Source organism: Coregonus clupeaformis, chromosome 14, assembly GCF_020615455.1.
Source record: "Coregonus clupeaformis isolate EN_2021a chromosome 14, ASM2061545v1, whole genome shotgun sequence".
Classification (NCBI taxonomy): Eukaryota; Metazoa; Chordata; class Actinopteri; order Salmoniformes; family Salmonidae; genus Coregonus; species Coregonus clupeaformis.
The window spans coordinates 37,230,279-37,254,934 of NC_059205.1; the positions used below are offsets into that span (position 1 = coordinate 37,230,279).

The following is a 24,656-nucleotide window of genomic DNA, read 5'->3' on the forward strand; positions in this document are numbered from 1 at the left end:
CAAGACATCTGTAGCTCAATTGGTAGAGCATGGCGCTTGTAACGCCAGGGTAGTGGGTTCGATCCCCGGGACCACCCATACGTAAAAATTTATGCACACATGACTGTAAGACGCTTTGGATAAAAGCGTCTGTTAAATGGCATATTATATTATTATTATAAGACAAATGGAGTGATGATAAATGGATCAGTAGTGGCTAGTAAGCCGATGACGATGAACGCCGAAACCTGCCCGAGCAAGGAGGAGGGGCAGCATCGGCTGAATTCGTGACATTATGAGCAGGTGTCCACATACTTTTGTTCATGTAGTGTATATTCTTCAAGAATCAATGGGTACATATCTTTAATTTATAAGTCCAAAAATCGATGTAGCAACTCATGATAGCCCCTTTAATTCATGAGGAAGTACAGTATATAGCATCATCTAACACTGAGATACAGGAATCTATACCGTATTAGAATTTATTCCCTGGGATTCACCAGGATTTTCCTTTTATCAGCAGCTCTTTGTTGATCCGACAACTTTAAAGCAAAATTGTCATAACCGTTCACCTGGTGGGTTTCCTTTTTCCTTTATGGGTAAAAGGAACTGGACAAGTAATCACATTGGTGGAGGCCGCAGAGATGCTATTTACCCTCCATAGCCTTTAAACATCCTTCTCAGATAGAATGCAATTATATAGTAATGCATTATTCTTAATCTAACCACCATTACAACAACAGAATGATTATCTTTGTTGGGGTCACAGTTATTATCAAAGGAGTAAGTACACACAATGTTTGCAATGCAGCATATTGTGTAATATTGTAGGTAGTTGTGGAATGGTCTTATGGGCTGTTTAGCTGTATTATCATATTCAAAGAAGTGATAGTAGTGGGAGTCATGATACATTATCATTTCAATATGATATATAAGACATGGTGTGAGTAAATGGATAAGCTCTTACTTGATTATCATTATTCCTGTTTTATGTGTATTATAAGAAAATGAAACCATTATTAATATTGTATTGTAAAAATAGCCCAATAATTCAAATAAGAGTCCCCTCATCGCCTGTTATTATTAAAGACATTAAGGAACGGTTTATTGTTGCTTTATTGACGGAGCTGGCTCTCATGGGAATTGATCAAGACTGAGCAGGAAACAAGACCTTTTCACAGCTGATTTATAAATCCCTGGGAAGTAATAAAAAGCTGCACACCAAAGCATTTGGATCCAATTATCATTCGTAGAATGGTGTTGTTTCCCAATTAAAAGTTGCTCTGCTCCTCTGATGTAGTTTTGGGTAACTGTACACAAATGTATATTGGTTAACTAAAGAAAGAGTTGAAAGACCTTGGAAGGTTACAGTTGTACTCCAGACTGTGGGGTCAGCAATCATATTGAGAAGAACAGGGCCCGTATTCATAAAGCGTCTCATAGTAGGAGTGTTGATTTAAGATCAGTTTTGCCTTTTAGACCATAATGACCACGATAATATGGACAGAGGGGACATACCTGATCATATATCAGTACTCATACTCTGAGACACTTTATGAATACTGACACAGATACTTACCACAACGGTACTAAGTAGGCAACTCCTACAAAACTGGACACATTATACATCATGACACATGACTTGCATATAAATTCACCTATCTGGAATAATTGAACTTTATTTATCAATAAAAATATACACTAGGGAAAATAGTTACCTTTTTTTTATACCAACTTCATGATTTTGGGGGTTTGTTTTTCTCCAAAAATTGTAATACTTTCCTCCACTTCAGTTGTCAGAGCCCAGTGTAAAATGACAGTCAATTCCACAACGAAACGGAACAAGTTGTATAACTCAAATAGCTCTGTATTGTTAGGTTAACCTTTAATGGGATAGAAGAGGAGATACGTTTTAGGGGGCTATGGTCTGTTCTGTCTCAGAGAGTTCTGTCCCAAACAGTGTGTGACCCTCCGGCTCCCAGTCCTTCAGGTCACTGTAGCTGAGTTCAGGGGGCAGGACCTGGGCCAGCCCCAGAGAGCTGACCGACCCCGTGGGGGAGCCACGGCCCTCGTACGAGTACGTCTGGAGGGAGTCATAGGGCGGCCCGCTGGTGTCCCTGTCAGCTTCCACCACTTTCTGTCTAATGACATGGTGCATGTCCTCTGTATCCATCAGCACCAGGGACGGGCTCTGGGGCCCGCAGGCCACCAGCCACCCCTCTGTCCCCGGCCTTTCCTCCCGTCGCAGCCTCCTCCATTCCGCCCCGGCGGGGTTCCGCAGTGCTGCGATGTCAAACGCCTCTGTGTCCTCCTCGCCCCCGCCCTCGTCGTCGTAGGTGACCACGTTCTCCCGGACGTCCTCCTCAGAGATGATTAACGGCTCCTTCTTGCCCTTTTTGCTCCGCAGGATGACAAATAGCACCACGATGGCTACAGTACAGGCCAGAGGAGAGGGGACAAGACCACAGCGATTAATATGTCATTACAGGCTCAAAATGCACAGCCTATTCTCCAATGCATCGATTTAAAAGTAGAATTGTGGCCTTAGCTGCTGGAAAGAAATCAGACAGAGTTACTCCTCCAGCTGGTGTGAAGCCTTTCATTATTTCTACCCCATTGGCAAGAAGGTCACTCCCCCAACTCTGGAGTGTGGCTCTAAGTGGCTGACTTAACACACACACAGGCAAGAAGAGTCTCTCTCCCTCCCCATCTCTCTCTCTCCCTCCATCCCTCCCTCCCTCTCTCAATTCAATTTAAGGGCTTTATTGGCATGGGAAACATATGTTAACATTGCCAAAGCAAGTGAAGTAGATAGTAAACAAAAGTGAAATACAGTGAGGGTATACAGTGGATACAGTGAAGTATTTGATCCCCTGCTGATTTTGTACGTTTGCCCACTGACAAAGAAATGATCAGCCTATAATTTTAATGGTAGGTTTATTTGAACAGTGAGAGACAGAATAACAACAAACAAATCCAGAAAAACGCATGTCAAAAATGTTATACATTGATTTGCATTTTAATGAGGGAAATAAGTATTTGACCCCCTATCAATCAGAAAGATTTCTGGCTGCCAGGTGTCTTTTATACAGGTAACGAGCTGAGATTAGGAGCACACTCTTAAAGGGAGTGCTCCTAATCTCAGCTTGTTACCTGTATAAAAGAACACCTGTCCACAGAAGCAATCAATCAATCAGATTCCAAACTCTCCACGATGGCCAAGACCAAAGAGCTCTCCAAGGATGTCAGGGACAAGATTGTAGACCTACACAAGGCTGGAATGGGCTACAAGACCATCGCCAAGCAGCTTGGTGAGAAGGTGACAACAGTTGGGGCGATTATTCGCAAAAGGAAGAAACACAAAAGAACTGTCTATCTCCCTCGGCCTGGGGCTCCATGCAAGATCTCACCTCGTGGAGTTGCAATGATCATGAGAACGGTGAGGAATCAGCCCAGAACTACACAGGAGGATCTTGTCAATGATCTCAAGGCAGCTGGGACCATTGTCACCAAGAAAACAATTGGTAACACACTACGCTGTGAAGGACTGAAATCCTGCAGCGCCCGCAAGGTCCTCCTGCTCAAGAAAGCACATATACAGGGCCGTCTGAAGTTTGCCAATGAACATCTGAATGATTCAGAGGAGAACTGGGTGAAAGTGTTGTGGTCAGATGATACCAAAATCTTTGGCATTAAATTTTTTACATTTTAGTAGACTCTCTTATCCAGAGCGACTTACAGTTAGTGAGTGCATACATTATTTTTTTTATTTTTCATACTGGCCCCCCGTGGGAATCGAACCCACAACCCTGACGTTGCAAACACCATGCTCTACCAACTGAGCTACATCCCTGCCGGCCATTCCCTCCCCTACCCTGGGCCAATTGTGCGCCGCCCCATGGGTCTCCCGGTCACGGCCGGCTACGACGGGGCCTGGATTCAGACCAGGACCTCTAGTGGCAATAGACCACTACGCCACTGCATCAACTCAACTCGCCGTGTTTGGAGGAGGAGGAATGCTGCCTATGACCCCAAGAACACCATCCCCACTGTCAAACATGGAGGTGGAAATATTATGCTTTGGGGGTGCTTTTCTGCTAAGGGGACAGGACAACTTCACCGCATCAAAGGGACGATGGACGGGGCCATGTACCGTCAAATCTTGGGTGAGAACCTCCTTCCCTCAGCCAGGGCATTGAAAATGGGTCGTGGATGGGTATTCCAGCATGACAATGACCCAATACACACGGCCAAGGCAACAAAGGAGTGGCTCAAGAAGAAGCACATTAAGGTCCTGGAGTGGCCTAGCCAGTCTCCAGACCTTAATCCCATAGGAAATCTGTGGAGGGAGCTGAAGGTTCGAGTTGCCAAATGTCAGGCTCGAAACCTTAATGACTTGGAGAAGATCTGCAAAGAGGAGTGGGACAAAATCCCTCCTGAGATGTGTGCAAACCTGGTGGCCAACTACAAGAAACGTCTGACCTCTGTGATTGCCAACAAGGGTTTTGCCACCAAGTACTAAGTAATGTTTTGCAGAGGGGTCAAATACTTATTTCCCTCATTATAATGCAAATCAATTTACAACATTTTGGACATGCGTTTTTCTGGATTTCTTTGTTGTTATTCTGTCTCTCACTGTTCAAATAAACCTACCATTAAAATTATAGACTGATCATGTCTTTGTCAGTGGGCAAACGTACAAAATCAGCAGGGGATCAAATACTTTTTTCCCTCACTGTAAACAATAAAAATGAACAGTTCTCTCTCTCTCCCAACTTCTCTTCCCCACCATGCCACCTTCCTCCCTGCCCCCTCCACACCCTCTCTTGTCTCTTACCCAGCAGGATGATGATGCAGAGCAGAATGGCGACGAAGGCCCCGGTGCTCAGGCCTGCTGTGGAGAGGAAGGCCGGGACTCGGCAGGCCTTCACCCTGCTGCTGCTGCTGCTACCTCCTCCTCTCTGGCAGACACACACCCGGAGGCTCAGGGTGGAGGTGCTGCTCAGGACAGGCTCTCCTCCGTCCCTCACAACCACAGGGAGCTGGTAGAGATCCTGCTCCGATTGGCTGAACTGACGCCTCCGCGCCACGATGCTGGCAGTATTGTCTGGAGTGGAATGACAAGGTTTAAAATACACTGGATGTATAATTGTATTGACAAAAAGTCACTATAAGACTTGATACAGACATTACTCCAAAATGCAGTGTATTTTCATCATTTGATCTACTTTTCCAAAATATACCATCTAAAGGAACGTTGCCCTGACCTGATTTCCCCCTGAAATAACATAGGCAACCACAGAGAACAGAAGAGTAGTACAACAAATAACTTTCCCTGAAATATGAGGAGTGTTCGCCAACATTGCAGAGGAAGCCCATAGTTCCCCACTCATTCCCGCTGCTATCTCTTAGAAAAGACTGGGGTCAGATAGCGACTGCCTCTTCAGGCTTTATTAAAACTAGCCAACAGTATTCTATCCAGCCCAGCACCGCTGTTGCCATAGCTTTTCTCATTCAGGAGAGGCTCCAGCAGATTTTCATTTTCACGTCCCAGAGCGACGCTTTTGTATGCACAATCACGGCCCTCCTCTTCACAATACAGATTCATTTTCCCCCAGGAGCACAGAGCCATGATAAAGCATGTCACTTGGGATGGTAAGAGACAGGGGAAGAGGGGTGGGGGGAGGAGGAGGGGTCAACCCTTGCATCCTTCTTGATATCAACAAATGTTTTCCAACAGAGCGAGCCCATGGGAAGGTGCATAGGAGGAAGCATTAATTTACATAGGATTCCTATTGGCATGCAGGAGCGCTGGCCCACAAGCTTCAAGTCCAAATTCATCACTGTACCTCCTCGCCCACTTAGAGGAAACAAATAGACAAGAAAGACCCAATATATCTCTCATTCATCCTCCACTTGGGAGACAATAGAATATAAAGCCACCTCCCAGCTTCTTTCTTCCTCCAAATTATTCTGATTACAGCAGAGGAAATCAAAGATTATTATCTTTCTCTCTAACACATCCTAGAGAGTAAGCTGCTGTAGGTCTGTAAAATTCTACCGCATTCACAAGGCATTTCTGGCAATATCAATCATGACTATCAGTTGGTGAACGATAGGAAATCATCCAGATTGTACCACAGGACACTGATTATATATTAAATAATTAATATAAATTCAATCAAAACCTTTCAAAAGCAAAACATAATAACCACATCTACTAGATTCCACAGCCTGAGGGAGCTAGCGTATCCTACTTCCACCCAATCACTGCACTGATGCAGCAGTGTTCCTTTTAGCTCTATCTGAGGAGTACTACCTGGTCCTCCTGTATGTGTAAACATAGGCCTAATGCACATCAGTGGAAATGTGGTTTCACTGAAAAAGCGCCTGAGGGAAAACAGGGCCAGTTGGGGAGGGGATAAAAGCCAAGTGCTAGGCTACACCACCACCGAGAGCACAGAGCGCTGATCAAAAACTCAGTGGAAGCTCACTGCCTCTGTCTTGCATCGTACTGATTGCTGTCATCCGTCTTGGAAGTCTACCTTAATCTCGAGGTTCTCCCTGATCTGCCAAAGGAGCAATTGGGTTTTCAGACAAGGAAAAAAAAAAAAGAACATAACAGTGTTCTCTCTGAATTCAGCCAAGCAGCCTTAAGCTAAAATAAGGACAAGGAAAAAATATTGTGTTACCAAGGAAACACCCCTCCAAGGAAACATCCCTGCCCTTTTATTATACATTTGTCTCCAGGGAGGAGAAAGTGTAAACGGGGAAAACTGTTTGACAACAAACGCCACTAGATATATTTGTGTTAGTAATGCTGCTCCAGAGTATCTGCCACAAATATCTGTCCACACCCAGAATCCCTGGTGGCGGTTGAACAACATGTTGTGCAAATGTAGCCAGCCTACCTTCGTTATCCTTCAGGGTGAAGTTAGGATTGACTGGAAGGTCAATAGGCAGGGCAAACGAGAATCGTCCATTTGCAAAGTTGTCCATGTCTGATGGCCTCACTGTCTGGATCACCTGTCAAAGAAGACGGAGAGGAGTGAGGGGAAGAGAGGGAGAGGGAAATGGGGATGTATATATACAGTGGGGGAAAAAAGTATTTAGTCAGCCACCAATTGTGCAAGTTCTCCCACTTAAAAAGATCAGAGAGGCCTGTAATTTTCATCATAGGTACACGTCAAATATGACAGACAAAATGAGAAAAAAAATGCCAGATAATCACATTGTAGGATTTTTAATGAATTTATTTGCAGATTATGGTGGAAAATAAGTATTTGGTCAATAACAAAAGTTTCTCAATACTTTGTTATATACCCTTTGTTGGCAATGACACAGCTCAAACGTTTTCTGTAAGTCTTCACAAGGTTTTCACACACTGTTGCTGGTATTTTGGCCCATTACTCCATGCAGATCTCCTCTAGAGCAGTGTCGCTGGGCAACACAGACTTTCAACTCCCTCCAAAGATTTTCTATGGGGTTGAGATCTGGAGACTGGCTAGGCCACTCCAGGACCTTGAAATGCTTCTTACAAAGCCACTCCTTCGTTGCCCGGGCGGTGTGTTTGGGATCATTGTCATGCTGAAAGACCCAGCCACGTTTCATCTTCAATGCCCTTGCTTATGGAAGGAGGTTTTCACTCAAAATCTCACGATACATGGCCCCATTCATTCTTTCCTTTACACGGATCAGTCGTCCTGGTCCCTTTGCAGAAAAACAGCCCCAAAGCATGATGTTTCCACCCCCATGCTTCACAGTAGGTATGGTGTTCTTTGGATGCAACTCAGCATTCTCTGTCCTCCAAACACGACGAGTTGAGTTTTTACCAAAAAGTTATATTTTGGTTTCATCTGACCATATGACATTCTCCCAATCCTCTTCTGGATCATCCAAATGCACTCTAGCAAACTTCAGACGGGCCTGGACATGTACTGGCTTAAGCAGGGGGACACGTCTGGCACTACGTCTGGCGGCATAGTGTGTTACTGATGGTAGGCTTTGTTACTTTGGTCCCAGCTCTCTGCAGGTCATTCACTAGGTCCCCCCGTGTGGTTCTGGGATTTTTGCTCACCGTTCTTGTGATCATTTTGACCCCACAGGGTGAGATCTTGCGTGGAGCCCCAGATCGAGGGAGATTATCAGTGGTCTTGTATGTCTTCCATTTCCTAATAATTGCTCCCACAGTTGATTTCTTCAAACCAAGCTACTTACCTATTGCAGATTCAGTCTTCCCAGCCTGGTGCAGGTCTACAATTTTGTTTCTGGTGTCCTTTGACAGCTCTTTGGTCTTGGCCATAGTGGAGTTTGGAGTGTGACTGTTTGAGGTTGTGGACAGGTGTCTTTTATACTGATAACAAGTTCAAACAGGTGCCATTAATACAGGTAACGAGTGGAGGACAGAGGAGCCTCTTAAAGAAGAAGTTACAGGTCTGTGAGAGACAGAAATCTTGCTTGTTTGTAGGTGACCAAATACTTATTTTCCACCATAATTTGCAAATAAATTCATAAAAAATCCTACAATGTGATTTTCTGGATTTTTTCCCCTCAATTTGTCTGTCATAGTTGACGTGTACCTATGATGAAAATTACAGGCCTCTCTCATCTTTTTAAGTGGGAGAACTTGCACAATTGGTGGCTGACTAAATACTTTTTCCCCCCACTATATATATATATATATATATATATATACAGTGGGGAGAACAAGTATTTGATACACTGCCGATTTTGCAGGTTTTCCTACTTACAAAGCATGTAGAGGTCTGTAATTTTTATCATAGGTACACTTCAACTGTGAGAGACGGAATCAAAAAATTCAGAAAATCACATTGTATGATTTTTAAGTAATTAATTTGCATTTTATTGCATGACATAAGTATTTGATCACCTACCAACCAGTAAGAATTCCGGCTCTCACAGACCTGTTAGTTTTTCTTTAAGAAGCCCTCCTGTTCTCCACTCATTACCTGTATTAACTGCACCTGTTTGAACTCTGTATAAAAGTATAAAAGACACCTGTCCACACACTCAATCAAACAGACTCCAACCTCTCCACAATGGCTAAGACCAGAGAGCTGTGTAAGGACATCAGGGATAAAATTGTTGACCTGCACAAGGCTGGGATGGGCTACAGGACAATAGGCAAGCAGCTTGGTGAGAAGGCAACAACTGTTGGCGCAATTATTAGAAAATGGAAGAAGTTCAAGATGACGGCCAATCACCTTCGGTCTGGGGCTCCATGCAAGATCTCACCTCGTGGGGCATCAATGATCATGAGGAAGGTGAGGGATCAGCCCAGAACTACATGGCAGGACCTGGTCAATGACCTGAAGAGAGCAGGGACCACAGTCTCAAAGAAAACCATTAGTAACACACTACGCCGTCATGGATTAAAATCCTGCAGCGCACGCAAGGTCCCCCTGCTCAAGCCAGCGCATGTCCAGGCCCATCTGAAGTTTGCCAATGACCATCTGGATGATCCAGAGGAGGAATGGGAGAAGGTCATGTGGTCTGATGAGACAAAAATAGAGCTTTTTGGTCTAAACTCCACTCGCCGTGTTTGGAGGAAGAATAAGGATGAGTACAACCCCAAGAACACCATCCCAACCGTGAAGCATGGAGGTGGAAACATTTCTTTGGGGATGCTGTTCTGCAAAGGGGACAGGACGACTGCACCGTATTGAGGGGAGGATGGATGGGGCCATGTATCGCGAGATCTTGGCCAACAACCTCCTTCCCTCAGTAAGAGCAGTGAAGATGGGTCGTGGCTGGGTCTTCCAGCATGACAACGACCCGAAACACACAGCCAGGGCAACTAAGGAGTGGCTCCGTAAGAAGCATCTCAAGGTCCTAGAGTGGCCTAGCCAGTCTCCAGACCTGAACCCAATATAAAATCTTTGGAGGGAGCTGAAAGTCCGTATTGCCCAGCGACAGCCCCGAAACCTGAAGGATCTGTATGGAGGAGTGGGCCAAAATCCCTGCTGCAGTGTGTGCAAACCTGGTCAAGACCTTCAGGAAACGTATGATCTCTGTAATTGCAAACAAAGGTTTCTGTACCAAATATTAAGTTCTGATTTTCTGATGTATCAAATACTTATGTCATGCAATAAAATGAAAATGAATTACTTAAAAATCATACAATGTGATTTTCTGGATTTTTGTTTTATATTCCGTCTCTCACAGTTGAAGTGTACCTCTGATAAAAATGTAATACATTTAATATATATCACCACCCAAAAGGGCACTTGGCGAGTGGGAGGGCAAAGGAGCATGTGCTCGGCAGTGGCAGACTTCTATCTGTGCACGTCCTCATGGAATGGCCAACAAAGGGAGGGAGGGAAAACACATCTTCCGATAGTCAGATTGTCATTACTATGATACAAAACTATACTGTGCAATGACTTACTTGACTTATTCCTATTATATTTACCTGCTAGTGGAGCAGTACATAATGTACTGTATATATACAGTACCAGTCAAAAGTTCGGACAAACCTACACATTCAAGGGTTTTTCTTTATTTTTACTATTTTCTACATCGTAGAATAATAGTGAAGACATCAAAACTATGAATATAACACATATGGAATCATGTAGTAACCAGAAAAGTGTATATATTTTATATTTGAGGTTCTTCAAATAGCCACCCCTTGTCTTGATGACAGCTTTGCACACTCTTGGCATTCTCTCAACCAGCTTCACCTGGAATGCTTTTCCAACCGTCTTGAAGGAGTTCCCACATATGCTGAGCACTTGTTGGCTGCTTTAACTTCACTCTGCTGTCCGACTCAGAGGCAGTTGGTACACTACATGACCAAAAGTATGTGGACACCTGCTCGTCGAACTTCTCATTACAAAATCATGGGCATTTATATGGAGGTGGTCTCCCCTTTGCTGCTATAACAGCCTCCACTCTTCTGGGAAGGCTTTCTACTAGATGTTCGAACATTGCTGTGTGGACTTGCTTCCATTCAGACATAAGAGCATTAGTGAGGTCGGGCACTGATGTTGGATGATTAGGCCTGGCTCGTAGTCGGCGTTCCAATTCATCCCAAAGGTGTTCGATGGGGTTGAGGTTAGGGCTCTGTGCAGGCCAGTCAAGTTATTTTTATTATTATTATTTGTTTTATTATTATTTACACACATACACATACACATATACACATACATACACACACATACACACACATACACATATCCTTTTAAAAAGTATATTTCCCTTCATTACTTTCCAACCCCACCACCCCTTCCCCAACTGGAGTAAACTAGTGAACAACAACGCTTAGGCCTCTAATTCCAGCCCATACATACTATATACATTTTATGGACAATAATTCTATTTTGTTTGTTTTTACTCCTGAACTTCCTCTGATCATTTTCATGATGTCCATCTGGTTTGCTTCTATATGCCATATTTTTCTAACTGTGCTCTTTCACAAAAGCTCTCAACCTATAACCTATATACTTATTATGGACACAGTATGCTTTACATTAGTTATCTTGTTGTTATTAGTTGTTGATATTAGTCCCATCGTTCAGCTCCATTCAACACCTCCCATCTATCTCTTAACACCATCCATATTGGATTTCTATTTGCCATATATTTTTCAACTGTACTGTGATGTTTTACAAAAGTTCTGAACCTTTCTATTCTCATTGTTTCTACAGATCGTAAATTGAAAATAAACATTTTTGCTAAAAGTATTATTATATTATTGATCGATTGACTATGACTTTTCAGATCACCCAGTAGTGCTATCTGCAGGGTTAGCTCCAGGTAAATATTGCAATCCTTTAGCCATTCCTGGACCTGTGTCCAAAAACAAGCTACAAATGGACAGTACCAAAACAAATTATATAATGATTCTGTCTCTTCGCAGCAAAATCTGCAGAGCTGGGAAGATTGTATCCCCCATATAAATAACATTCTGTTGGTAGCAAGAATTTTATATAATAATTTAAATTGAAAAATTCTAAGTTTTTAATCCGGCGTCGTTTTGCGTATCAATTCATAAACACTATGCCATGGAATCGGTACGTCAAAAATCTCTTCCCAACTATTTTGCAATCTATATGGGACAGCTGTCAATCATTTGGTCCTTAAGTGAAACTGGTATACTTTTTTTATTTATCACCATTTTCTTTAACCAATTATACTCTTTAATGCAAGGTCGACAGACAAGTTCCTTACTTTTTCCCCCTTCCACTTTCCTTTTCCATTTTTGCGGTAATGCTGCAATTATTTGGTTGTCATTTTGGGTAGAGCAGACATTTCCATATGTTTTTGTTAGCTGCATGTGCGACATAACTCCACCAGTCCTACCGATAATATCATTTACGAAGATTATACATTTTTTAAACATTTTGTCAAACCAAAAGTATTTTATCAATTAGTATATTTGAGTTTAACCACAATATTTGTTGCATTATTTGTTCTGTCACTTCTGGAGGATTACATTGAAATTGCAACCAACTTTCTATGGCTTGTTTTAGAAATAGTGATATTTGGGAGATTATTTCCTTTTCAAATAACTTAAAGTGAGAGGTTGTAATCTGAATAAAGGGAAAAAGGCCATTCTTGAACATTGGGTGAGACAATCTTACTAATTTGCTAGAGAACCAGTTCGGATTTAAGTATAACTTTTGTATGCCTGAAGCTTTTAGTGATAGGTCTAATGCTTTCATATTTAATCATTTCTGTCCTCCGAATTCATATTCATTATATAAATAGGCCCGTTTAATTTTGTCTGGCTTGCCGTTCCAAATAAAATGGAATTTCTTTTTCTCATATAATTTAAAAAACTGTTTGCTAGGCGTAGGCAAGACCATAAGAAAATAGATAAACTGGTATAATACTAAAGAGTTAATCAGGGTGATTTTTCCACAAATTGACAGGTATTTACCTTTCCATGGTAGCAAGATCTTATCTATTTTTGCTAACTTTCTATTAAAATGTATTGGAGTGAGATCATGTATTTCATTTGGGATATGTATTCAGAGTATATCCACATGGTGATCTTAGGCTTGTGTGCGGCTGCTCGGCCATGGAAACTCATTTCATGAAGCTCCTGACAAACAATTATTGTGCTGACGTTGCTTCCAGAGGCTGTTTGGAACTTGGTAGTGAGTGTTGCAACCGAGGACAAACAATTTTTATGCACTTCAGCACTCGGCGGTCCAGTTCTGTGAGCTTGTGTGGCCTACCACTTCGCGGCTGAGCCGTTGTTGCTCCTAGACATTTCCACTTCACAATAACAGCACTTAACAGTTGCCGGGGCAGCTCTAGCAGGGCTGAAATTTGATGAACTGATTTGTTGGAAAGGTGGCATTCTATGATGGTGCCATGTTTAAAGTCATTGAGCTCTTCATTAAGGCCAATATACTGCTAATGTTTGTTTATGGAGATTGCATGGCTGTGTGCTCGATTTTATAAACCTGCTAGCAACCGGTATGGCTGAAATAGCTGAATCCACTAATTTGAAAGGGTGTCCACATACTTTTGTATAGATGTTATGTATGTTATGAATTGTACCCTTTTTTTCATTTTGAGCATCTGCCCCCTGAATGGTATGTGCACGGCCCTGGTGGTTACTCACCTGGCTACCTACACACTCCACTGTGCTATAGCATTGTCAGTCTATAAGAAACATTCAAATCAAATCAAATGTATTGGTCACATACACATGGTTAGCAGATATTATTGCGAGTGTAGCGAAATGCTTGTGCTTCTAGTTCCGACAGTGCAGTAATATCTAGCAAGTAATATCTAACAGTTCCAAAAACAAATATCTAATACACACAAATCTAAGTAAAGGCATGGAATATATAAATATATGGATGAGCAATGTCATTGTCAGAGCGGCATAGGCTAAGATGCAATAAATAGTATAGAATACAGTATATACATATGAGATGGGTAATGCAAGTTATGTAAACATTATTACAATAGTATATAATACAGTATATACATATGAGATGAGTAATGCAAGATATATAAACATTATTAAAGTGGCATTATTAAAGTGGCCAGTGATTTTCAAGTCTGTATGTAGGTAGCAGCCTCTAATGTGCTAGTGATGGCTGTTTAACTGTCTGATGGCCTTGAGATAGGAGCTGTTTTTCAGTCTCTCGGTCCCAGCTTTGATGCACCTGTACTGACCTCGCCTTCTGGATGATAGCGAGGTGAACAGGCAGTGGCTCGGGTGGTAGTTGTCCTTGATTATCTTTTTGGCCTTCCTGTGACATCGGGTTCTGTAGGTGTCCTGGAGGGCAGGTAGTTTGCCCCCGGTGATGCGTTGTGCAGACCGCACCACCCTCTGGAGAGCTCTGCGGTTGTGGGCGGTGCAGTTGCCATACCAGGCGGTGATACAGCCCGACAGGATTCTCTCAATTGTGCATCTGTAAAAGTTTGTGAGGGTTTTAGGTGACATGCCAAATTTCTTCAGCCTCCTGAGGTTGAAGAGATACTGTTGCGCTTTCTTCACCACACTGTCTGTGTGGGTGGACCATTTCAGTTTGTCAGTGAAATGGACGCACAGGAACTTAAAACTTTCCACCTTCTTCACTGCTGTCCCGTCGATGTGGATAGGGGGGGTACTCCCTCTGCTGTTTCCTGAAGTCCCACGATCATCTCCTTTGTTTTGTTTACGTTGAGTGAGAGGTTATTTTCCTGACACCACACTCCGAGAGCCCTCACCTCCTCCCTGTAGGCTGTCTCATCGTTGTTGGTAATCAAGCCTACTACTGTTGTGTCGTCTGCAAACTTGATGATTGAGTTGGAGGCGTGCATGGCTACGCAGTCATGGGTGAACAGGGAGTACAGGAGGGGGCTGAGCACACACCCTTGTGGGGCCCCAGTGTTGAGGATCAGTGAAGTGGAGATGTTGTTTCCTACCTTCACCTCCTGGGGGCGGCCCGTCAGGAAGTCCAGGACCCAATTGCACAGGGCGGGGTTGAAACCCAGGGCCTTAAGCTTAATGATGAGTTTTGAGGTCACTATGGGGTTGAATGCTGAGCTATAGTCAATGAACAGCATTCTAACATAGGTATTCCTCTTGTCCTGATGGGATAGGGCAGTGTGCAGTGTGATGTTGATTGCATCGTCTGTGGACCTATTGGGGCGGTAAGCAATTTGCGGTGGGTCAAGGGTGACAGGAAAGGTGGAGGTGATATGATCCTTGACTAGTCTCTCAAAGCATTTCATGATGACAGAAGTGAGTGCTACGGGGCGGTAGTCATTTAGTTCAGCTACCTTTGCATTCTTGGGTACAGGTACAATGGTGGCCATCTTGAAGCATGTGGGGACAGCATACTGGGATAGGTAGAGATTGAATATGTCCGTAAACACACCAGCCAGCTGGTCTGCGCATGCTGAGGACGCGGCTAGGAATGCCGTCTGGGCCGACAGCCTTGCGAGGGTTAACACTTTTAAATGTCTTACTCACGTCGGCCACGTAGAAGGAGATCCCACAGTTCTTGGTAGCTGGCCGCGTCGGTGGCACTGTGTTATCCTCAAAGTGGGCAAAGAACTGGTTTAGCTTGTCTGGCAGCAAGCCGTCGGTGTCCGCGACGTGGCTGGTTTTGCTATTGTAGTCCGTGATTGTCTGTAAACCCTGCCACATACGTCTCATGTCTGAGCCGTTGAATTGCGACTCCACTTTGTCTCAATATTGACATTTTGCCTGTTTGATTGCCTTGCGGAGGGAACGACCACTCTGTTTGTATTCTGCCATATTCCCTGTCACCTTGCCATGGTTAAATTCGGTGGTTCGTGCTTTCAGTTTTTCGCAAATGCTGCCATCAATCCACGGTTTCTGGTTAGGGTAGGTTTTAATAGTTACAGTGGGTACGACATCTTCTATACACTTCCTTATAAACCCGCTCACTGAATCAGCATATACGTATAGATTATTCTTAGAGGCTACCCGGAACATTTCCCAGTCTGCGTGATCAAAACAATCTTGAAGCGTGGATTCCGATTGGTCAGACCAGCGTTGAATAGTCCTTAGCGCGGGTGCTTCCTGTTTGAGTTTCTGCCTATAGGAAGGGAGGAGCAAAATGGAGTCGTGGTCAGATTTGCCGAAAGGAGGTCGGGGGAGGGCCTTGTATGCTTAGCAGAAATTAGTGTAGCAGTGATCCAGTGTTTTTCCAGCGCGAGTGCTACAGTCAATATGCTGATAGAATTTAGGTAGCCTTTCCTGAACTTTTGGTAGCATACAGTAATACACTAAGCTTTTGAAATACAGAATTAGCTGTCAAGAGGCAACGAATATGAATCATTTTGTGTGTCCCTAAAAAAAGTACAATTAGGTCTAAACTAAATTATTATTTATTTCCTTTCGATGAATATAACAGCATAATTTACCATACATCAAGCCAAATTTCCTGAAAGTTACTTTAAGTAACTGTAATTTGTTCAATGTTGGAAAAAGACCCACGACATCTTAGTATGCATAATCTGTTGCCTTCAGCCAACTAACTGATTATATGCTGCAGCCTATTTAGTAATCTTCATTCAAGGGGAAAAATATGAAGAGAGAATGCTATTACGATGTGAATCTGAGCAGTCGTGCTTTGCTGCACACGGGCCAAATTTGAATGAGAGATGATAAAAAAATTCTGCAATCCGGCTCTGTTGCGCTTAATGAAAATGTATGCACTCACTAACTGTAAGTCGCTCTGGATAAGAGCGTCTGCTAAAATGATTAAAATGTAAAAATGTAAATGTTAATGCAGCTCCAATCTGCTTGTGGAGACCTTGGTACATGCTGAATAATTTATGGGTTCAAGAGGCTGCAAAAGTCTGCAGGACCACAGATAAATCCATTCCTGATGTTGTCAAACACACAACAGAGGTAGAGAGGGTATGTGTGTGTGTACTGTGTGTGTGTGTGTGTGTGTGTGTGTGTGTGTGTGTGTGTGTGTGTGTGTGTGTGTGTGTGTGTGTGTGTGTGTGTGCGTGCATGTCTGTGGGAGAATGTGTGTGACTACATGCATTTGCATTCGTGATAAGAGGTTTTAAAAGACAACAGTTGAAGAAGGGAGAATATTAACTCATGGGAGAGAAGGTGGGAGAGAGAGTAAAGTGGAAAAGAGCTGGAAAGCGGGAGGGAGGTGTGTGAAAATGAAGGCTACTCACCTGTCCTGCCCTGGAGGTTTCACACACAATGATCTCATCATCTCTTGCTATGTAGGGAGCATTGTCATTTACATCCAACACCTGGATTGTTACAGGAACATGGCTGATGAGACTCGGATTGTCTGAAAATCACAAACAAACAAAAAAACTGAATTAAATAGAACACTTTTATATTGCATAGCTACTGCATGTATAAAACACTAAACACATGTTATAACCACCTATGTAAAAAAATATGAAAATCTAAAAAGCACGTCACAAGCCATAGCATGGGTTTTTCAAGACATCGTTATATACAGCGCCTTGCAAAAGTATTCATCCCACTTGGCGTTTTTTCCTATTTTGGGGGGTGAATAGTTATGCACACTCAAGTTTTTTGTTTTTTTGTCTTATTTCTTGTTTGTTTCACAAGAAAAAAAAAATGTATCTTCAAAGTGGTAGGCATGTTGTGTAAATCAAATGATACAAACCACCCAAAAATCAATTTTAATTCCAGGTTGTAAGGCAACAAAATAGGAAAAATGCCAAGGGGGGTGAATACTTTCGCAAGCCAGTGCATGCGGAAAGTATTCAGACCACTTGAGATTTTCGACATTTTGTTACCTTACAGCCATATTCTAAAATAGATAAAATTGTTTTTCCCCCCTCATCAATCTACACACAATACCCCTTAATGACAAAGCAAAAACAGGTTTGACATTTTTTTTTGCAAATATATTACAAATAGAAAACGTAAATTTGACATTTACATAAGTATTCAGACCGTTTACTCAGTACCTTTGGCAGCGATTACAGCCTTGAGTCTTCTTGGGTATGACGCTACAAACTTGGCACACCTGTATTTGGGGAGTTTCTCCCATTCTTCTCTGCAGATCCTCTCAAGCTTTGTCAGGTTGGATGGGGAGCGTCGCTGCACAGTTATTTTCAGGTCTCTACAGAGAGGTTCAATTGGATTCAAGTCTGGGCTTTGGCTGGGCCACTCAGGGACATTCAGAGACTTGTCCCGAAGCCACTCCTGCGTTGTCTTGGCTGTGTGCTTAGGGTCGTTGTCCTGTTGGAAGGTGAACCTTCACCCCAGTCTGAGTTCCTGAGCGCTCTGGAGCAGGTTTCCATCAAGGATCTCTCTGTACTTTGCTCCGTTCATCTTTCCCTCGATACTGACTAGTCTCCTAGGCCCTGCCACTTAAAAACATCCCCACAGCATGATGCTGCCACCCCCATGCTTCCACGTAGGGATGGTTTTTGCCAGGTGATGAGAGGTGCCTGGTTTCCTCCAGACGTGACACCTGGCATTCAGGCCAAAGAGTTCAACCTTGGTTTCATTAGACGAGAGAATCTTGTTTCTCATGGTCTGAGAGTCTTCAGGTGCCTTTTGGCAAAGTCCAAGCGGGCTGTCATGTGCCTTTTTACTGAGGAGTGGCTTCCGTCTGGCCGCTCTACCATATAGGCCTGATTGGTGGAGTGCTGCAGAGATTGTTGTCCTTCTGGAAGGTTCTCCCATCTCCACAGAGGAACTCTAGAGCTCTGTCAGAGTGACCATCGCGTTCTTGGTCACCTCCCTGACCAAGGCCCTTTTCCCCCAAGTTTGGCTGGGCAGCCTGCTCTAGGAAGAGTCTTGGTGGTTCCAAACTTCTTCCATTTAAGAATGAAGGATGCCACTGTGTTCTTGGGGACCTTCAATGCTGCAGACATTTTTTGGTATCCTTCCCCAGAACTGTGCCTCGACACAATCCTGTGTTGGAGCTCTATGGACAATTCCTTCGCCCTCATGGCTTGTTTGTTGCTCTGACATGCACTGTCAACTGTGGGACCTTATATAGACAGGTGTGTGCCTTTCCAAATCATGTCCAATCAATTGAATTTACCACAGGTGGACTCCAATCAAGTTGTAGAAGCATCTCAAGGATGATCAATGGAAACAGGATGCATCTGAGCTCAATTTCGAGTCTCATAGCAAATGGTCTGAATACTTATGTTAGTAAGGTATTTCCATAGTTTATTTTTAATAACTTTACAAAAAAATTGTGCGTAGATTGCTGAGGATTTTTATTTATTTAATACATTTTAGAAGAAGGCTGTAACGTAACAAAATGCTGAAATAGTCAAGGGGTCTGAATACTTTCCGAAGGCAGTGTATGTATTTCTGTCCAGTGTTCATGGCAGGCACTTTTAGCGCATGTGATGTACATCCTTCTTTTGTCAGAGCATCTCTCCATCAATTAAGGTCACATCCCCACTGAGCCTCCATCCATTTGTATATCTCGTGTTTATCTGTATTCTGAGGTTCACCATGTTGCCGGGCGGCACTTAAATAAACTGCACTCCCTTTCATCATTGGATAAGAACTGCCGGCTGCCGCTTCACATCCTACCACTTGTGGATTATAAATACACATCTAATCCAATACCACACGGATTTAAGGGATTCTTGAGGATCAAATAAAATCAAATGTTTTTTGTCACATGCGCCGTGAAATGCTTACTTACAAGCCATTAACCAACAATGCAGTTTTAGGAAAATAGAGTTAAGAAAATATTTACTAAATAAACTAAAGTAAAAGAAAAAAAGAAAAAAAAGGAACACAATAAAATAACAATAATGAGGCAATATAGAGGTTCTACCGGTACCGAGTCAATGTGTGGGGGTACAGGTTAGTCGAGGTAATTTGTACATGTAGTAGGGGTAAAGTGACTATGCATACATAATAAACAGCGAGTAGCATCGGTGTAAAAACAAAAGGGGGGAGGTAGGGGGGTCAATTCAAATAGTCCGGGTGGCCATGATGAATTGTTCAGCAGTCTTATGGCTTGGGGGTAGAAGCTGTTAAGGAGCCTTTTGGACCTAGACTTGGCGCTCCGGTAGCAGAGAGCTGTCTATGACTTTGGTGACTGGAGACTTTGACAATTTTTTGGGCCTTCCTCTGACACCGCCTGGTATATAGGTCCTGGATGGCAGGAAGCTTGGACCCAGTGATGTACTGGGCTGTATGCACTACCGTCTGTAGCGCCTTACAGTCGGATGCTGAGCAGTTGCCATACCAGGTGGTGATAGAACCGGTCAGGATGCTCTCAATGGTGCAGCTGTACAACTTTATTTTGTTGTTGTACTTTTTACCCCTTTTTCTCCACTTAACACGGAAGCCAGTCGCACCAATTTGTCGGAGGAAACACCATCCAACTGGCGACACGAGTCAGCGTGCATGCGCCCGTCCCACCACAAGGAGTTGCTAGAGCGCGATGGAAAAAGGACATCTCAGCCAGCCAAACCCTCTCCTAACCCAGACGATGCTGGGCCAATTGTGCGCCACCTCATGGGACTCCCGGTCGCGGCTGGCTGCGACAAAGCCCGGGTCTGTAGTGACACCTCTAGCACTGCGATACAGTGCCTTAGACCGCTTCGCCACTCAGGAGTCCCAGCTGTAGAACTTTTTGAGAATCTGGGGACCCATGTCAAATATTTTCTGAGGGGGAAAAGGCTTTGTCGTGTTCACTTCACAATTGTCTTGGTGTGTTTGGACCATGAAAGTTTGTTGGTGATGTTGACACCAAGGAACTTGAGACTCTCAACCCGCTCCACTACACACCCGTCGATGTGATTGGGGAAGTGTTCAGCCCTCCTTTTCCTGTAGTACACGATCATCTCCTTTGTCTTGCTCACGTTGAGGGAGAGGTTGTTGTCCTGGCACCACACTGCCAGGTCTCTGACCTCCTCCCTATAGGTTGTCTCATCATTGTCGGTGATCAGGCCTACCACCATTGTGTCGTCAGAAAACGTAATGATGGTGTTGGAGTCATGCTTGGCCACGCAGTCATGGGTGAACAGGGAGTACAGGAGGGGACTAAGCACGCACCCCTGAGGGACCACCATGTTGAGGATCAGCGTGGCAGATGTGTTGTTGCCTACCCTTACCACCTGGGGGTGGCCCGTCAGGAAGTCCAGGATCCAGTTGCAGAGGGAGGTGTTTAGTCCCAGGGTCCTTAGCTTAGTGATGAGCTTTGTGGTTACTGTGGTGTTGAATGCTGAGCTGTAGTCAATGAACAGCATTCTCACATAGGTGTTACTTTTGTCCAGGTGGGTAACGGCAGTGTGGAGTGCATTTGAGATTGCATCATCTGTTGATCTGTTGGGGCAGTGTGCGAATTGGAGTGGGTCTAGGTTTTCCGGGATGATGGTGTTGATGTGAGCCATGACCAGCCTTTTAAAGCATTTCATGCCTACCGACCTGAGTGCTACAGGGCGGTAGTCATTTAGGCAGGTTAGGTTCACTTTCTTGGGCACAGGGACTATGGTGGTCTGCTTGAAACATGTAGGTTTTACAGACTCGGCCAGTGATAGGTTAAAAATGTCAGTGAAGACACTTGCCAGTTGGTCCGTATAAGCTCTGGTAATCCGTCTGGCCACGCGGCCTTGTGAATGTTGACCTGTTTAAAGGTCTTGCTCACATCAGCTACGGAGAGCGTGATCACACTGTCGTCCAGAACAGCTGGTGCTCTTATGCATGCTTCAGTGTTGCTTGCCTTGAAGCGAGCATAAAAGGCATTTAGCCCATCTGGTATGCTCGCGTCACTGGGCAGCTCATGGCTGGGTTTCCCTTTGTAGTAGTTTGCAAGCACTGCCACATCCGACAAGCGTCAGAGCCGGTGTATTAGGATTCATTCTTAGTCCTGTATTGACGCTTTGCCCGTTTGATGGTTCGTCTGAGGGCATAGCGGGATATCTTATAAGCGTCCGGATTAGTGTCCCACTCCTTGAAAGCGGCAGCTCTAGCCTTTAGCTCGGTGTGGATGTTGCCTGTAATCCATGGCTTCTGGTTGGGATATGTACGTACAGTCACTGTGAGGATGACATCGTCAATGCACTTATTGATGAAGCTGTTGACTGAGGTGGTATCTCCTCAATGCCATTGAATGAATCCTGGAACATTTTCCAGTATGTGCTAGCAAAACAGTCCTGTAGCGTAGCATCCGTGTCATCTGACCACTTCCGTATTGACTAAATTGACTAAAATGTAAATGTATTGAGCGAGTCACTTGTAATTCCTGCTTTAGTTTTTGCTTGTAAGCAGGAATCAGGAGGATAGTATTATGGTCAGATTTGCCAAATGGAGGGTGAGGGAGAGCTTTGTACGCGTCTCCGTGTGAGGAGTAAAGGTGGTCTAGAGTTTTTTTTCCCTCTGGTAGCACATTTGACATGCTGGTAGAAATTTGGTAAAACTGATTTAAGTTTCCCTGCATTAAAGTCCCCGGTCACTAGGAGCGCCGCTTCTGGTTGAGCATTTTCTTGTTTGCTTTGGCCTTATACAGCTCGCTGAGTGCAGTCTTAGTGCCAGCGTCAGTTTGTGGTGGTAAATATACGGCTTTGAAAAATATAGATAAACTCTCTTGGTAGATAGTGTGGTCTACAGCTATCATGAGGTACTCTACCTCAGGCAAGCAATACCTCGAGACTTCCTTAATATTAGACATCGCGCACCAGCTGTTATTGACAAATAGACACACACCCCCGCACCTCGTCTTACTGGACGTAGCTGTTCTGTCCTGCCGACGCACGGAAAACCCAGCCAACTGTATATTATCTGTGTCGTCATTCAGCCACGACTCAGTGAAACTTAAGATATTACAGTTTTTAAGGTCCCATGGTCCGATAGTCTCGAACAGAGCTCATCCAATTTATTCTCCAGTGATTGCACGTTGGCTAATAGAACGGATGGTAGAGGTGGGTTACCCACTCGCTGACGAATTCTCACAAGGCACCCTGATCTCCGCCCCCTATTTTTCCTTATTTACTTCATGCGAATGATGGGGATTTGGGCATTGTCTGGGAGAAACATTATATCCTTCACGTCAGACTCATTAAAGAAAAATGATTAGTCCAGTTCGAGGTTAGTAATCGCTGTTCTGATATCCAGAAGCTCTTTTCGGTCATAAGAGACAGTAGCATCAACATTACGTACAAAATAGGTTACAAACAATGACATAAAAAAAAAGAAAAAAATAGCACAATTCGTTAGGAGCCCGTGAAACGGCAGCCATCCCCTCCGGCGCCAATCTTTTCAGGATCTAGCTAGTTTACCTTTGGTGCGGGTTTAGTCAGTACCTCTCACGGAGTTGAGACCGCATGGAGAGAAATCATGTTCCTATTTCACGCATCCATAAATTACAGCCACAACGACCACCAACAACTAGAGTCGTGACAGGAGAGGTGCTAACCCAAAGCTACAGCAGTAGGCAGAATGGAACAGAGACATGCTGTGTGGTTGCACAGTCGTTTGTCTCACTTAACATATAGCTAGCACACAGGACATTTCAAGAGACAGTTTGCTAATATACAGTGCCTTCAGAAACAATGTTCCCTCAAAATGTTTTGGGGCACTGAGCAGATTTCAGGTCTGCTGAGCACAAACTTGAACGTTGTGAAAATCCTGTGCAACTTCTAGCGCGTGTTTACTGTGAACACTGAGGCTGTACCTGCTTTAAGTTACAGTTTAACAGTGGTCATGTAGGCTACTGTGGCTATTTGATCATAATGTAGGGCTACCAGAGTGGCCTACCATAAAAAACTATGGAGAAAATGCATCCAATAACATTTTAACATAGAAATAGCTGTTCTATCATTCAGCTTACAGTAGAAGCCAATGTGTGGTATTCAATGTAGGCCTACATTCCATGAGCCTTAAAAAAACAAAAACATAGATGGCTTGACACCAACCTGTTTATCCACTTGTCCTTCAGACAAGGAGGTGACTGAAAATGTTGTTGTGTTTGATGCAAGAAACCACTTTACAAAATAAAATGCATTATTATTCCCATACCATTATTACAGAGAATCAGACAAATTATGCTACCCTCTGCCTATTGGCTATTTAGCTTATTCAAGCCTGTCTCAAAATAGAACACTGCCCCTTTAAGACAAAAAAAAGCTCTTTACCTGACTCGCTTTTCAAAAATATCTAGAAATGTACACATTTGCTGACTAGAAATAATCTATAACTGGGCTAATAAATCACTAACTAGCACAGGATATGAACAAAATGTGCACACGTGGCTACATGCAGCTCTCGCTTTGATCTCAAAACAACTGCATCTACTCATGACCGCTCATGCGGTAAACACAGTCCAGTTCAAAGTAAATGGCACAGATCCATATATGGCAATGGTCTATTTGCATATAGGCCTACTGCAGCTCTGATTGTTTATGCCGCACCGGTCTGTGTAAAGTACGGACTGAGTAGTGCATCTCAATGCAATAGAATCCTACTCTATGTGTTCTGCCTACAACAAAATATGTTGCATAGTTTGTTTTGTTTTGGTATGTTGCATTGAAAGTGGGTAATATTGCGTTGATTAGATCACAAAAGCCACAATAAAGGGAAACGTTGATAGTGTTAACAGGAAAACCTCTAGAACACTGGTCACCAACCTTTTTTGAGTCAAGATCACTTTGAGTCAGATTTCTTTTTTTACATTGCTTTAAAAAAGTAAGCCTATGCAACATTAACCACTTAAAAACAGTACTGTAGCAATGAGGTTTGTGCAGTA

The 24,656-nt window shown here is 43.5% G+C and overlaps 1 protein-coding gene across 1 annotated transcript in view; it reads right to left on the minus strand.

The window, feature by feature from the left end:
• Window positions 1-291: 291 nt before the first annotated feature.
• The window catches only part of LOC121580942 (cadherin-18), a 117,960-nt gene continuing 93,595 nt past the window's right edge, over window positions 292-24,656 (minus strand). Inside the window, exons 9-12 of the mRNA XM_041896161.2 lie at window positions 17,119-17,240; window positions 6,891-7,005; window positions 4,817-5,086; window positions 292-2,409 (exon numbers count right to left, since the gene is read on the minus strand). Coding sequence (XP_041752095.2) covers window positions 1,892-2,409; window positions 4,817-5,086; window positions 6,891-7,005; window positions 17,119-17,240 — 1,025 coding nt within the window. The 3' untranslated portion in view covers window positions 292-1,891. The remainder of the gene's footprint in view (window positions 2,410-4,816; window positions 5,087-6,890; window positions 7,006-17,118; window positions 17,241-24,656) is intronic.